The sequence below is a fragment of the Dromaius novaehollandiae genome, chromosome 1, assembly GCF_036370855.1.
Source record: "Dromaius novaehollandiae isolate bDroNov1 chromosome 1, bDroNov1.hap1, whole genome shotgun sequence".
Taxonomy (NCBI): Eukaryota; Metazoa; Chordata; class Aves; order Casuariiformes; family Dromaiidae; genus Dromaius; species Dromaius novaehollandiae.
The window spans coordinates 97,360,178-97,377,454 of NC_088098.1; the positions used below are offsets into that span (position 1 = coordinate 97,360,178).

The 17,277-nt window shown below is 36.7% G+C and overlaps 1 protein-coding gene across 8 annotated transcripts in view; it reads right to left on the reverse strand.

Annotated features, from left to right (window-relative positions):
* CBLB (Cbl proto-oncogene B) overlaps window positions 1-17,277 on the reverse strand; it is a 142,728-nt gene that overhangs the window by 14,341 nt on the left and 111,110 nt on the right. For 5 of the 8 annotated variants that reach the window (XM_026112320.2, XM_026112323.2, XM_026112318.2 and 2 more), the window contains exons 13-16: window positions 12,616-12,710; window positions 5,203-5,346; window positions 255-343; window positions 10-141 (exon numbers count right to left, since the gene is read on the reverse strand). In XM_026112320.2, coding sequence (XP_025968105.2) covers window positions 10-141; window positions 255-343; window positions 5,203-5,346; window positions 12,616-12,710 — 460 coding nt within the window. The remainder of the gene's footprint in view (window positions 1-9; window positions 142-254; window positions 344-5,202; window positions 5,347-12,615; window positions 12,711-17,277) is intronic. The other 3 variants (XM_064521629.1, XM_064521625.1, XM_064521639.1) reach the window with 3 other exon arrangements.

The window sequence follows — 17,277 nt, forward strand, 5'->3', positions numbered from 1 at the left end:
GACTGCAACCTAAAGGGGGCACCAGAAGATCATAATCGGAGGGTGTCCTGTTGAGCAAAGAGCTGTGTTTTGGGTTGTCTCTGGTAGGAGGTCGTGCAGGTGGCAAAGGTACCGGAACAGTAGGTGCGTCATAGACATCTCCTGAATGACACAATCACAAGAAGTGAATGCTTTCTCGCTGTACCCCTAGAATGGCACAGAGTAAATTTTCTCGTTAAAGAAGGAAAAACTAAACAAAAAGGAAAAAAATATACCTAAGTCTGGGTGTTTTGATTTCTTCGTCTCAGAAGCAGCATTGTGTGTTCCATTCGTTATTCCAGCGCATTGACCATTCTCACACACCCTGAAGATAGACATTAAAAAACAAGTAATCTACCAGTTATCTGAGTACTAATACCCAGAATGAAAAAGTACCTGAGTTGGCACGATCCATTATATTGAAACAAATGAAAGAATATAAACTGTACCAATTTTAAACTTTGTTTTTCATATTGAGAGCAGGAACTGGCTAACTCCCAACAAAATCCCTTTGAGGAACTGTACTCCTTTCTTGGTGAGATCCTGACGTTGCTTAAAAAATGTACTCAAGGCTGAAATACCAGGCAGAGGAAGAGCTCACATGAAATATAGTCCTTGCTTCAGAGCTGTGTTTATTCACACAGTTAAATCACAGACTCAATCCTATTTCACCTTCCCAGCTGTTAAAATTCCCCTTGCAGAAACATAAAGAAGGGAAATGTGGGTTTTGGTAATTACCCACACTGAAGTACCCAGCAAGAAAAGGTATTTTTTTTTTAAAAAGGAAACAGAACACACCGCTGGCAATAATGTATTTCAACTATAAATTCTTAGCCAAACATTTTAAATGAAAAATGAACAATCTCTGGCAAAGTAGTTTTACATGCGTCTATTAATTTCTTTATAGAAAAGCTGAGTCTTGCTGATTCTTCTACTACAATTTTTTAATATTTTAACATTGGAAGTACATTACTCCTCTGAAATTAAGCAACAGTATCAAATTAAATATTAAAACCACCTGCAACAAACTTAAGAGATTCAGGTAACAAAGTAGAAAGATACCAATGATGCTGTCAGGAAAAATATTATCTACTGGAAATTATTCTTATATGATGACTCAATTGAAAGACTGAGGAACAATAACAGAGAATGAAAGCCTTTCAATAATATTAGCCATTATTCGAATAAACATCAAAGAACTGGGAAATGACTCCTGTCATTGGAGCTGTGGCCCCTGCATGTGCAGAAAGAACCACAGAGAGTTTCTTTGGAGAGAGGGCACCATGCTAGACAGGTGGGGAGGTGGGACGGGGAGAGAGAAAGGCAACGGGGAAGAAACAGAGAGAGAAAGGCAACGGGGAAGAAACAGAGAGAGAAAGGCAACGGGGAAGAAACAGAGAGAGAAAGGCAACGGGGGAGAGAGAGAGAAAGGCAAAGGGGGAGAGAGAGAGCACGCGAGAAAGAGAGACAGAGAGCACGCGAGTAAGAGAGAGAGAGGTATTACACACACCATTAGTAATAATTGCTGGCAAACCTGCTAGAGGTAGATACAGCTAGAATTTCAGATTTGGGGTTTCACCAATAGTGTGAACACTAGTTTTATCTGCTTTGGCCATATGGAAAGGAGGGATGAATAAAGGTCTGGAATCATTTAGAATATATAAACAGGAAAGAGCAAGTGAAATTGTGTTTGTGGTCCCCAGAGTTATAACTAGGGGTAATGAAATAAACATAAGAAATAATTACAAGACTGAAAAAAAAAAGCAAAACAAACTCTAATGGTAAGAGCTATTTAGTTATGTATTGGTTTCCCCACGGGAGTCCCAGAGGGAACATTTCTTCTATTTTTGAAATCAGATTGGTTCAGTCTCTCAAATGCAGTGGCTGCAACACTCTTCTTTTGACTCCTCAGCAGATGCACTAAATAACTAAGAATCTTTTCAACTTTGATTTGAATTTATTCTTCATTTTCAATAATTTAACCAGTCACTGGCAACAAGACAACCTATCATTGCACCACTGAAGAAATTTCCAGGCCATAGGGAGCCCAGTTAAGTGATCAGTTTAGAAACCATGCTGAAATAGCTGTTTACATTGGCAGCAGACAACACCAGAAAGAATGGCAGCAAATGAGTACTATCAACCAAACCTTCTGTCCTTTTCTTTTCTTTTTGGAAACAGCTTTATTAGGAAAAGACAGTGAATGTAATAATATGTCATTCCTCTAGCAGTAGCTAAATTAGACTAAAGCTGAAACTCTTTTCTTCCATTTCTTATTGCTAAACTTGCCCGTAGCTGGGAGGAGGAGATCAGCTGTAACAAACCAGACAATTAAATTATCTGCTAGAAAACAAGATTGTGAATCATTTTGTGTGTTATTCTTGTACTATTTTTAGAAGTGCCATATCTACTGGCAAAAGAGCACAAAATCTTAGACTAAATACAAATTTGGGGGTAGGATGGAGGATTTATGTAGTTCATAAATTACAAACCACCCACAAGAAGTTCTGTAGGTTCTTTATTTTAATGAACTCCGTAAGTACTATCCAATAGCTAAGGACGCAAAACTTAAGAAAAAGAGCTAAAAGAAGGTGACACTGTGAGACAGAACCGAGAAGTGCTAAAAGTTTATGACAAAAAAAAATTATGAAAATAAAAAATATCAATTGTCACCAGCAGTTTTGCTATGCAATACTGAAAAATTTAACCATTTAGGGCCCCCCCATAAGAGAAGAAATTTATTTTCACAAAATTTCACTTCTTGGGGGATGGGAAGGAGCTTTTTATTTCTCATTTTTTTGCCCAGCTCTAACCAGCATCAACTAGAATCAAGATTCTTTTTGAAAGGTTCACCTCAGCTTTTACAAACCAGCACTGATAAAAGGGACATTTTAAGTATATGGAACATCATATATGTCCATACACAGATATTCAAAACAAGTTTCATTTTTTTCTAAAGCTTAGGAGAGTGGCTTGTTTCAGGACAACATTCTTGTACAAAATGATTGCTGTTTTTAATCATCAGAGTGACCTGAATGGCAAGCTGAGGATATTTTCTCTACAGCAAGTCATGGATTAATGCCAAAACAACAACATAAGTGCAAGATCCAGCATGCTAAAAAGTAAACTAAAAACAAGAAGAAAGGTGGAAAATCTGCTTTTCATGTATATCCTCAATGAATAATTCTAAGGTCTGGTGAAATCCTGGCCCAGCCAACTGGCACCACTCAACTCTCTTTCTGCAAACCCAGTACACCAGGAATTGAGATGTTCTTAGTTCTCCAGCTGGGAATTTTCCCAAGAATCTTTCAGGGTACACCTAGATTAGCATTTTAGTTCAGATCAGGAGAATGATTTTCAAACAAATCTCCTGGTCATCCCTACTTACAGCACTTTGGTTTGCATTTCAGACAGATATCAGAGCACGCAGACTGGATTGCTTCTGGATGACATCAACCTAAAAGATGCCCTGCAGGAGCTGATATGGTGTGCTATATTTACGAAAGGTTACTCTGCCCGCAGGATCGCATTAGGGCTAGTCTGAGTTTAAAACTTCCTAAAACATACAGTGTGGATGTCAGGTTCTTGGCATCAATTGTTTCACTCTACAGATCCACTCCTGTTACACCACACTACTTACTAATGTAGATACAGCCCTCAGGAGCTGCTAAACCAAGGTAATCTCTCCATATACTGCTCTCTTCTTCCTATCTAAGAAAGGTAACACCCTGTGTAACTCTAGTCACATAAGCAACTAAGTCCTCTCTTAGATGCTTGACATGGCAGAGAAAGACATTCCCACACAGAAGTAGTTCAACAAATCCAGATAAAAAATGGCAGATGTAAAAAGGATTAGGACCTTGGATTTTTTTTTTCATTTTTTTGCTTGGCCAACATATAATTTTATTCCTCATCACTTTTTTTTTTTAAACACAACAACAAAAAAATTTCTAGTAGACTGGATAGGAATTTAAGTGTGCAAGACCATAAAGCTCAAACAACTGTGTAACATTCACTTATGTGCAATCAGCATTTCTGGTAATGGTAGCCTCTGCTTCTCAGAATTTGTAGCCTTTTAGCAAGGAGTGGTCAGAATATGACCTTTTCTCCACTTGTACAAAATCTCTGATTAAAGAGGCCTAAAATTTGTAACCAGCTAATTTTGGAATGAGAGATAAGTTGAGCTTTGTAGATGGTGAGTCCTTTCAATTCTGAAAGAGAAAGCAAAAAAAAGTGGCTGTATGTCACTACTGTTTTTAATAACAGAAGAGTTTGAACTTTGCAGATCAATAATTGATTTGTATATCACAGCTTTGACCTACAAGGCCAATAGGGAATTTGCCCTTTTTTTTCCCAGACTTATTCTTTCCATTCCAGACATTCTGATTTTCTTTCTGAGTCAAGAACCAAGAAATTCACCATGAGTGACACAGCCTTCTGTTGCCATGTCCCTTGGCTCCAAATCTCCTTGCCACAATCCATTAGTAATTCAAAAACTGTGATAGTTTGGGGATATGATTTTAGAACATGTTTGAAGCAAAAGATAGAGATTCCATCTGAATAAAAAAAAAAGGTTTTCTTCCTGAGAGGTACAAAGAAAATGTGCTGTGAAACAGGCTTGAAAAGCAAAAAGGCATTGTACAAGTGGGACAAAAAGAGAATAAACGTATGTATGTACAGCTGCTAGACACAGCATGCTGATTCACATATTTTTCAGTACTGTGTTGCTTCTTAAAATGCATTAAATAAAATGTGAAAGTTGAAGATTTTCAAAGCTAACTTTGGTGTTCTTAGTCACACGATTCTCCTAAAAATGAAATCTGCAAGAACTGCGAGGTTGAATCTCCCACTCAGGTCTGAAAACCTCAACCTAAGGGACAAAAACAACAACTACAAGAATGGTATTCAAAAGCTAAAAGCACTGAGTTCTGACACAATAGAGATACAATACAGTGAACTTCACAGGTTTATGACTGTGGCGGTGTTCAAATGAAAGAGAGGCATAAATAATCCAAGCTTGAAAATATAAGACATTTTAGAAGGCAGGCAGCTTAACCATGAGTATAGATGTTGAACCCTGAGTATAGATGTTGAACCCAATTAAATTTTGTAGAGGGAAAAAAAAGTCTTTTTTTCTTTTGTTTTTGTAAATAAGTTGCCTTCCAATCTGATAAATGACCTTACCGAGCAAGAGGTTTTATATTATGACAATGAGGTGGTTGTGAGCTCAGTGTTACAGGATGGGAAGAAGGAACTTTGTATTCATCATCATCATCTGTGTGGTCTCTCGATTTATCAGAGAGTGAATTTGCTAGAGGAACAGGGCACCTATGGAGATGTGAAAAAGACCAGCTTTAGTTTAATTATTACAAAATCTCCTTTAGCCTCAATGTCCTTAATACACATCCCTACATGTAAGAAAAACAAATTATGCCATGTCAAACTGAAAATTGTAAGGTTACTGGCTTTTCTGTCATTTTAAGAAGCACAGCTAACAGAAAATTGCAAAGAATTAGACTACAAAACAAACACGTAAATGGCTTTAACTTGCTTGCATTTATCAAAAGAACAAAATAAAAATTAATTCAGAGCAAAGAATATTTAGTAGGGCTCAGGGAGGGAGCGGACAGTCATCCTTCCAGTGAAGCCTTGTTCCAGCCATATCATTATCGAACTTAAAGAACTTGCCTATAATTTAAAAGTATTTGTACTTTGAACTGGAATTGCCATCTTAAACAGTGACTCATATTACTTCTTGGAAGCAGTGGAAGCCCAGGAAAGAGGTACACTGTACAATTTCCATTTACAGGTAACAAGTTTGAACACTGCTGGATGTGAGATTTTTTCAAAAACTAAAAGCCCTACTGTCTGATTTTCTGCTGTATGAGCTTAAACAAAATGATAGGCAAAAATTTCATTGTAGGTAGCACTGTCTGATGAAAGTGATTCTGTTATATATTAACAAGATCAACTTCTTATCTTTTGCCCTTTGTAAGACATAACTAGCTAGATTATAGGTCTAGCGATCAAGATGTGCTCTTTATACATATAGCTCCTCTGTATATAGCGATTACAATGATACATTCAAATAAATAAGAAGCTCACAAAATATTCAAAATACAAAAGGTTACATTAAGGGCTTAATTCACTTCAATCACACATGAAAACCACAGATGTGTGATTCTTAAATTAGCTGTACACCAACAGCAGTGACTGTATGACTTCAGAAATTACGTTTATATTAAAGTATGCAGTAAACAGTACATTTATTCTTTGCCACAAAAAAGGCAACAGCTTAAGGACCTAAAAAAAAGATATGCAATGCATTCATGACTGTTTTGATGTATGGCTTGATAGTATGGCTAATGGCCCCTGCACTGAACTACACACCACATTGTAAGACACATCTACTTAATATGTCATTTAGGGAAGTTGTTAAGGACTATAGGGAAATCTGAGAAGGGAGCAGACGTAACTTCTCTTCCGGTGATCTGAGTAGTTTGATTTTATCATAACGCAAGAGCTGAACTGACAGGCTAGGCCTATCTCTTCCTTTTTTTCAACACGAACAGCATCTGACACATAGCACGTTTCTTAAAGGAAAAATGTATATTTTTCACCATTTACACTAGATGATGTCACATGACTTCAGAATGTCCAGGCACTGTGTGAACAGAAATGAATAATTGTAGCCACCATGAATACTAGGGGGTCACTAAATTAAATTTAAAAAAAAGAGAGAGAGAGAAAGAGAGAGAGAGAGAGAGAAAAGATGACAGAGAAAGGAAAAAAAGTATATAGAAGGCAGAGGGGTGGATGTCCTGCTTTTGTCTGAACATAATCGAAGTCTAGAGCTCCCTAGGTATTTTTAACTTCTCAGACACTCTTTCCTGCAATCCGTAATATACTTTTGACTTGAAAGAACAAGCTTGTGAAAGATGGGAATCCAATTTCTTTTGTAAAGACCTACTAACTGAAGACAAGGTTGAAAGATGGAAGATTTACGTCACTGAACTGTAAACTGTATTGCAGTTTTCAGCCACCTTCTGTAGAGGGAGCAAAAGACCTTTTGTAAATACAGCAATACAGCTTGAAATTGCTTTTTCCATCTTTGATTTCTATTCCTGTTTTAACAGACAAGATGTTTGTGTCACTGCTGTATGGCCATTTAAAGAAAAGAAGGTAAAAATGCAGCAGGACAATAAGAATTCTGTAGAATGAGAGATTTCTTTTAAAAACAAAAAACCCTACTGTTCAGTAGAATTCTCAGGTGAAAAGTTCAAAGGCCCACAGAGAATAACTGTTCTCATTTTTTGCAGATGTGTAGGCATCCTTACATGGCAATCTAGGATGTTCTGAACATGTTATATATAAAATATATAAATATTTTTTTTTAACATGAATTTAATTACTGGCTTTTGCAAATAGCAATGTATGAGATATAAATCTCTGGATCAGAAATGCCCAATATTGACCAATATGGAGGCCCAATTTTGTAATCTCATTTGAAGCCCTCTCTAAAGGCCACAATTGGAAAAAAAATCCCCCTACGATATACGTTTACAGAAGTTGTACCTAACAGAATGTAGAGTCTGCTCCAAAGTTGTGCAGTAGACCCTCTCTGAAGTCTGTTATAGCAGAGATTTTGATTCTTGAAATGCTCGGAATTAAGGTAGTTAAGGAAATTTACAGCATAAAACTGAGTTCAGGTGATGACCAGCCTTGAAGTACAACACTATAACAGACAGTCTTATCAGCAGTCCCAAAAAAATCAGTTCTCAGATGGGCAAGCAGAAAGATTCATTTACCGATAATTGCTTATTGTCACCTACAAAAAAAATAAATTTAGGAGACTCAGCTAGTTCATGCCCCTGCTTTTTTCTCATTTACTCGGTAACCGCAAGAACCTAGAGCACTCTGTCCACAGAACAGCAGTATGTATATGTCAAAATCTATTTCCCAACGTTACTGCACTGCTAAGGAATCATTACTGGTTTGGAGTAGGCAGAGGCATAGGTTAAGCCTGCCTCTGCTTCTGAGTCCTATGTAGCCTTAGGCAACTCCTTCGGACTAGTAAAGTCTCTCTTTCCCCATCTTTAAAGTGAGAAAAACATTTGCCAGATTGTATATATTGAAAGATTAGTATTTGAAAAGTGCTTTCTATTTGTAAAGCATTAGATGTTTTTACAGTACTACCATATAGATAATACCCTCCATAAGGGTCATAACTTTGTCCTACACGTGCATCAAACATTTTATTAACATTTTTTAATTCATAGTTTTAAAAAAATCATATTAGCCTTCCAATTTACACTCCACTTGTAATGATATTGGACTCCAAAATTCCTTTTCATTGTTAAGTCTATCCCATTTTCCACAATTATTACAATTTTTTCAAGATAATGTTGTGTTTGATTAAACCTCTATTTTTCTACTGTAATGGTGCCACTCTATTATTCTACACAAAACCAACTTAATAAAATAAAGAGATAAATAATTCAAAGTTATTTGTAATTAAAAAGTTTAATATGTCATTATAACCTAAGGTATGAATACTCAGGCACCCACTTATCAAGTCCAGAAAATTTTCAGTAATTATGCTCTCAAAAACTTTATTACTCTACATTTTTAGAAAACTTGTGTACAGAGGAATACAGAACTGAATGGCACACTGTATTATAATATTCTCTAGTTCCCCTTCCTCACTTGTTAGTTGGCAGTGTTTTAAAACTGAAAGTCAGAATTACATTCTGATAAGAGATGCCTTGGTATTTTCTGGTTTGTTGAGCAGAAGCTGGATGTCAATCTCCCTTATTCTACAGAGAAGTGATTCATTCTGAGTATCAAGCGCCAAAGACAAAAGAGAAAAAGCTGTAAAACTGAGAAGTGTTTTTTGCCAAGTCGCTTCAAGTCCAGCTCAGTTGTAATCTAACAGAAATTTTGGGAAACCAACAACTCACAATTATTTAGAAGTATTTCACGGAAAAGTCCCCCTGGTAACCTGATTCACAGAACGTGGACAATACGAACTTGCAGTCCACGTACATCAGTGTTTTAGCCTAGATTATGACTGTACTTTTGAAATGAATCCCTTCAATGTCCCTGCTTACTGTGCTTTGGTTTGCACTGAGGACTGCACAGCTTGGATTCTTTTCAGATGAAACTGAAGCAGAAGATACACTCCAAGCATGCACCTACTATGTTCCAGTTGTTAAAGACAGTTCAAATTCATGCAACAAGACTATAGCTAGTTCAGCCTCTGTACCCATAAAACGTTCAGTGCAGACATCAGGTCCTTACTACCAACTCTTTGGTCTTACAGATCCTCTCCTATTGCATGATACTATTTGCTGGTGTAGATGAAAGCCTTAACCTTGCAAGGCCTGAACATATCACTGTTTCAGTGATCACATGATCAAGACAACACCTATCAGCTGCTGGCAATTGCCCTTGCGTGTGCTCTACTCTTAATACTAGTGCATTTGACTCATGCACAGACAGGTACTCAATTTTCTGTTTATCACAGGGCAAGCTTGCACACAGAGAGAGTCACAGCAGGATGGCTGATGCATCCCAACTTGCCCGCCTGTTGGGCCATGAGCTAAGTACAGGTTATGTGCTTCTGAGCTGCTATCTCCCAGAGGTTAGCAATGCTCACATAAGCAGCGCTCCTTCTAACATCACCGGAGAAAAGCTATGGCAGAAGTTGATTTCAAGGGAGGCAGGATTTCAAAGACAAAATTCCCTTCAATAGAACTTTGATTTCACCTTCAAAGTTTGTTTCTGTATTCATAATAAAAAGAAAAAGGTTATTAAATAAATGTAGCCAAGACGAGATAGCAAGATGAGAAATACCCTCCTGTGCTACTTTTCCTCAACAGCCTCAAAGCAGCAAGATATTTGTAATATATTTATAAAATACAAAAAGTACTTGGAATTGAATGTTTTATTACCCACTTAAAAATAAAGATACTCTCACAGAAAATGTCACTGTGGTGTAAAGCATTTTTGAGACTAAGGAGGCCAGGTTTCTATTGATACAGCAAAATGGGACCTACTCACACAAATAAACGGACACCACTTAGCTTGGAAATCACTAAGTTTGGGGAGGAATTGTTCTGTATCCTTGACATGAAAATTTTAGTTTTTTCAAGCATAAAATTGCCATTTTATCAAAACATTTAAAAATAATCTGACGTAATTATATCAACGCTTAAACAGTCCAACAAAAGAATAGTCATTTTCACATCTAAGGTCAGCAATGTAGCGGCTGAGTGGAAAATATGGATCATATGCTTGGTTAACATGAGTCCAACATTTCATTATTAAGGCACAGTTAATAACAATTAATTTATTAAAATGAAAATAAATTGGCATTGTTTTCTCCAGAAAAAAAGACAATGATTTCATGTTAATGTCATTTACTAAAAAAAGTCATATTAATAATGTCATATTCAGTAAAAAATGATAGGGTTTTCAGAGTTGTGGTGTTTCAGCTAAAGATCATTTTGACTGCCTTTTTCTTAGGCTAAGGCATTTCATACATGGTCAATATATCCCTGGGTCAAACTTGTGAAAACAGATTTACAAGAATAATTAGGAAAAATGAAATTACTTGCATCTCTATGAAACACACTAGTTGTCAGTCAGCTCTGCAGAGATGAGAGAGCAGGAAAAAATGAGAAACTTGCATCAGATTGCAGGAGAACAGATCTACCTACATTTTGCCATACTTCATTATAGATTATAGAGGACATTATCTAGTGGCCACAAAAAAACTAAACTGAAAGCTACTTAAAACGGACATATTAGTGCTTCAAAAAATGACATACTACGATTATTTTATTTTAACAGACATTCCACATGACAGTTAAGTAGTTGCTAACTAGACATTTTGAACTTCCTACCCCTACACTTTATACATATTTTTTACACTTTATAACCAAAATTTAAATGTGTTGTACACTTTTTGAAAGGTACGATCATAAAACTAAATCAGAAATCAAAGCGAGTTCCTTCCTGAAAAGTTTATTGGGTTTGGTTTTAACCAAATGCAGATATTCTTGCTGCTGGAATATGTCAGTTTTCTATTCAGAACACTGAAATTAACAAAGATATTTCTTTTGGTCATGCTAAATTTACACATTTTAGTTTTGGATTGGTTTGATATGGATGTTGTGCCTGGCTACACTGCCACAACATATTGTGGAATTTCCAGTGAACACTGTATGGTGTATATTGTACTTTGATTCTTGACTACATTTGTAAAAATCTGAATAAAATATAGGATTTTCAGGAAGCAGAATGTTTTGGCATTTCAACAATATGAAAAATAAACCCAAGAATCTTCCCCTCTTCACAATTCAATAATTTGATTTGGAACATCAAAATGTTTAGTCTCTCCAGAGTTACTGCTGTCTCCTCTTGACTGACACTGGGTGGAGCATTCATGAGTTGAATGTATCATGGGAGGAATAAGCAAGTCAAGGAGTCCAATCTACAGAGGGAAATGAATACATGAGATACCCAAACTATGACTCCTCTGAGACCCTGCAGCAATCAGGTTACATCTCAACATTCAACTACAAAAATGTCTGGCTAATGTCTAATTAACTTCTGAACTGAAAGTAAACATGGAGAATTTCAACTCAGCTCTGATTCCACCTGAATATGCTTCTGAATGAAAGCATTGCTCCACTGCACCTTTACTCTAGCACTTTGAGAGAGGAAAAAACAATGTATTAATGAAATGCTGAAATATACTTGCCTTTAATGTTACCTCTAACTCAACAATGGAAATGGATGCTAAAGATATGGCAAAATTACATCCTAATGAGAATATTCTCAAAATTAGTATGTACAGACCACACCATTATTTTATTCAACAGCAACAATCACGGAGTACATTGGAAAGAAACTCTAGGATAATATCAAACGTTGTGATAGCTTCTGATTTCCCAACAAAAACACAAACAATTGACAATGGACTTTATAGCACTTGCAATTTTTCTTTTTAAAAATCTCTATTCTGTAAAAAAATCCTGTGGGATTCAGTCACCAGCTTGAAACAACAACATTCCCTAAAACACGTTCGGGAATTTAGGGAAGTTGACTCCATTTAAAATGGATACAATTTTTTTTTAAGCCATGAGAAACAAAAAATATTGGCCTGACCCCTGAATAAAGCTCCATGTGCAGAAAGTCCAGAAAGCATTTCTAGATTAGTGACAGAATGCACAAACATACAAATCATACTCTTTACCCCTAGCACTTTCCCTAGAATCTGTCATCTCCTGTAATAAATAGCTCTGACCCTGCTTCTTCAGTAGTAGCAGAAGCAGAAATGGAGAGCATCTGCTCCCACTGCCAAATGCCTATGAGCAATATCTGCAACAACTCATTCTCTTTTGCTATAAAATGTAATATGTTAAATTAACATTAAAACTGCTCCCCCTTAATACAATTAACATTTTCTTTGTAAAAACACATTAAAGCTCATGGAAGATCAATTACTAAATGATATTAGTTCATTTTCTCTCTTTTTCCCTTTCTTCTTTTCGCACTAGAGAATTTCTTTTACAAATAAAGTTAACTTACTTTATACTAGGCATGATGGAGGCAGCTGGAAGAGGGGGTGAAAGCCGTGGAGGGACATCATACTCTTCATTTACCAGATGACCATTTGAAAATACCTAAAAAAATCATAGAAATGTTACTGGGGTCTCCCCTCTATATCATCACAGATGTTCATCAAACGGATATTATGAAGTAGGCTTTGAGGAAGCTATAAGTAAAGGCTGTCCTAAGAGTTCACACAATAGAGCTATATTCCAAAACAGCTCCTTTCACACATTTTTTGGCTCACCCAAACCAGGATTTGTACAACACATTAGTTTAAACCTTCCCCAAAAGAGGTAATTCTGTATCACAGTTAGAGGGACTGCTCAGTTACAGCTGAACTGCTTGGTGGAAACTTAAGATTTCAAGACTGCAAACTGATAAAAGTAAGAGAGATGAAATACAGTATGCAAAAACCAGGTACAGCATATTATACATACTAATGCTTTTAAAAACTGTAGTGCAGTACCTGCCACAGAATCCACCCCCTACCTGCAGGACTGTCTTCCTGACTGGCTTTTACCAGTAGCAAAAGATTACATTATGATTGAAATATGAGCCAGGGATGAAAATTCATGTAATGTTACTGTTGTGAATGTGTGTACAGCTTGAAACAATAATTCAGAGCTGTCAACTCCTCCGTTTACCCAAATGGCTTAGATCTATAGACTGAAGATGACAGTTCAAACAGCAATTGGTTAAAGAAATGGCTAAAAAACTTCTCCAGAGTACAATGGCACTTTGCTCCTGAGTGGTTATTCTGATTTGAGAAATGCCCATTCCACCAACTTCGATACTGGGCCAGACCACAACTGGAATGATACGTGAAAGTACAATTGAAGATATAAACCTAGTATCCCTTTTAAAATCAGATTAAAAAAAAGACTATAGCATTTTAAACAAGAGTCTAGCTAAAAGCAAAATTTTGGTGCTTTGTCTCAATTCTGATAAAAGGACATTCTAATTATATACAATATCATGAACTTCTTAAATAACTTTCTTCAGATATGTCAGTGCTTAAGAGTAAAGACACAGGTTTTAAGGTGTTACACAAAGCCCATGGGCACTAAAAGGTTTAGATCAGATCTGTAAACAATAAAACCTCAAAGCTCAATGTTTCAGTAATTTCAAATATTTCTCATGTGTCACAGTATTTTGCCAGATGTATCAGACAATGGAATGTGAAATCAGTTACACTGTTTTCAACCTATGCACGTTTCTGCAAATAAAAGACACAGAAAACGCCCTTTTCCCCCACATAATGGTATGCACCATATGCAAGCTCCTTGAGGAAAGCAGCTGCCTTGAAAAGTCTCTTCACATTCTGAGGACTGACATATTCATCACCTGGATGCCAAACTTCTGAACCCATAATTTAAGGTACACAGAAGCAATGAAAAACACTATAGAGAAACACCTTTTCCCAATTCAAAATGCAGTATTTTTCACCTATTTGAAAAACAAAAAGTTATTAAAATGTCAGCTGGAAAGTTTCAATTCAGTCTCTTTAAGTACTCAATTTTAAGTGCTCCCAGAATTCTGTTTTACGCTATTAAAGTCATCTCCGGTGGAGGGTATCCACATTCCCTTTATTCTTTGAAAACCATCTGCCTTTTCAAAGTCATTCTTTAATCATTCTGGTTAAATACTTTAATCATTCTGTGCAAATCATTCTGTGCAAATACTACAAAACATACTACAGGGTTTTTGCTTTTCTTTTCCTTCTAAAATTACCGAAGAATCAGTAGACATACTCTTTTTTTAATAAAAATATCTTCTCAAAAGTTTTAGAAAGAAAAACAAGATATAAAATAAAGATAATTCTAATGAAAAAAATGTAATTGAAAACTGAGAAGAAAAAAAGGCAGTTTAATTTAAATGGATTGCCTGATTCACAATTTTCCAATCAAATATATAATAACAAAGGCCAAAGTCCAAGTGGCTTTAACCTAAAAAGCTTTATATTTAAGGAAAAATGGGATACACACTTTGTCCAATTCTGAAATTACATTTAGATTAATAATAAGAGGAAATGGCAGAACTGTGGGTTACTAATGTGGATATAAGACTGGTTGCTCATGAAAGAATTTTCAGTGTTTAAATTTCTAATGTCATTTCAAAAATAAACTGTAGTAGTCTTACAGAACTACAGCATTAAGAAATCCCTTATTATACAGATTCTTTTTTTACTGGTATTCACTCTTGGCAAATGGGATTCTCCATGAACTACAACCTTAAACACTCTTAGATCAGAAAGCTCTTAGCGAATGCTGGAATACAAGAGCATTACAGCACACAAAGATGCATCTGAAATAGGCTCTGCTCTGGGGCAAGTATTCACCCAGTCCTCTACCTTTGCTTGTCTGGCAAAAGGCACATAATGTGAAATAGATAGTGCTTCATGTGAAATCCATTCACATGCAGAAATGGGTAGAAAGGCAGGACAGGCTTCACAAGCACATACATAAGTGAAAGCTCCCCTACGCTAGAACAGAAGCCTGTACAGTTCCACAACACAGTACATCAAGGCAAACCGTCAGAACTGGCATCATCTGCGGCTCCCAAAGCTTCTCCTCTCGGTGCTTTGCGTGGATGAGTCAGTGCTCTTCTCTGCCCGTCCTGCCAGGCATTCTCCTTAGTTTCTCTACCTGTCAGCAGTACTTCTGGCACCCTTAAACAGCCATAAGCAAAGTCCACTGTGGTTCTCCTTGGTGTGACCCTACCTCTGACTTCAGCTCTGTGGGCTACAGGAGTCAGAGCATGCCTAGCTCTCCATCTTCTCCAAACCTTTGAGTTATTCCCTCAAGCCAGAAGGCATTAGTTGCTTTCCTGCCTCACGGTCATCTCCAGAATTTCAGCACTGACTGTTAGCATGAATTCAGAAAACCAGTCTTTTGCTCTCTCCTAGCTTCAGCTCAAACTTTTTCGCTCAAATAACAACCTCTTTCTATTGCTCCTCCATCTTTAAGCTTTTATTTTATTTTATTTTACAAAAGCTACTGTGTTCTTGTCCAGAGATTTCTCACCATGTCCCAGATAGCAGCCTCCTCAAGGTACCTTTCATAACTCCCATAGTGGTCTTCCTGTCTCTTCTTTCATAAGGCTCACATCCATTAAATCTGTTCCATTCCTCTCTCTCCTCATTAAGCTCACAGTCCTTTCACTTTTCTAATCAGGTCCAGATAAGATGCACAAATTGAATTATGGAAGAGCTATAATGTAACCCTACAAACTCACAAGTTAGAGAATTTATTAAAAAAAAAAAAAAAAGAAAAATGAAAACACACACAAGGAGCAGCAAAACACGTTAGCAGTGCTTCAAACACAAACTGGCAAATGCAGGCCTAAAAGTTGGAAATCTGACTGAGATCATCCAGGAAACAACAACTCCCTCTAGTCTATCACCACTTTCTGTGAAAGTTATCACTGTAACATCAACAATAATTTAAAGACATTCGTCTAATATGACAATTTGGGCTTCCTGGAACTCTTGTCATTATCTCCACTGATTTTGGCAATAGAGATGCTTTATGCTTGCCAGCATAGGTACCAGCAGTCAAGAGGTTAAACTTTTAGGCTTTATTTGAAATTCTATATTCAGTGAAAGCATATATTATATAAAATAATTTTTGTTGCCAAAAGGCCAAATTCTGCCTTCAGAGATGCATGCAACTCAATAGGGGTCATGGGTGCATTTGAAGACAAGGGTTGGCCCTTAGGGAAGGGAAATTCTGGTATTTTGAAATGTCTGTAAATAACCCCACATCAAATCACAAAGGACAAGATTTACAATTTTATCAGAGGAAGAAAATTAAAACTCCAGTGAAAACAGAAAAGGACAGCAAGAATCTCTGTACTGACAACCTGTATCTAACTATCTGCTTCTGTGGTCTATAGGTAGTCCTGTTTCTTACTGTTCTCAGAAATGATGGAGTAAGCATGTGTCATTTCTTTTTATGAACTTTTAGGAAAGTGACAGGTTGCTAAAGCTGAAGCACAATCTGTAACTTAAAAGTTATGCTGGATTTAATTTCCTGTTAAATTTCAGTAAGAAGTCAGTAGGGATAGCTAGAATATTTTCATTACTTTGTGTTCTTCCTATCTAGTGATCTTTTGATAGTAAAATAGCAAATCAGAGCATAGCTCTCAGAGGTCAGGAAAAAAAGCAGTAGATAGATGTTTTAATTTCCAGCAAGGACTATCCAAATATATTATATGTCAGCAGTTGCCAGTATTTCGTGTACATCTCATGGCTGAGCTTTTTCCTTCCCTGTTTCCCATGCCTTTTCTTCCACCTTCCCCATGCCTTCTGGACTCCTGCCTCCTTATTCACCATTTGCTACTCCCTTCTCTCTTCCACATACTCAAAGAACTACAAGTGCGATGTACTGGCATGGAAGAAACACTGTCTGTCTTGCACTACTGTTTCTCCTTCTCCCTACTGATTGTGGTCCTGTAGCACTTCTTGTCATTGAAGGTAAAGCATGCCTCAGCCTCTCTATGCATCAGCAATGTAGTATGACTTACAGGACAAAATTTGTCAAGTACGAGGAATATGTATAATACTAGTATAAAATTTCCTTTCAAGAAGGTTAGGGTCAGCAAACCGATAATCGAGCTTTTGCTTACTTGCAAATTTGG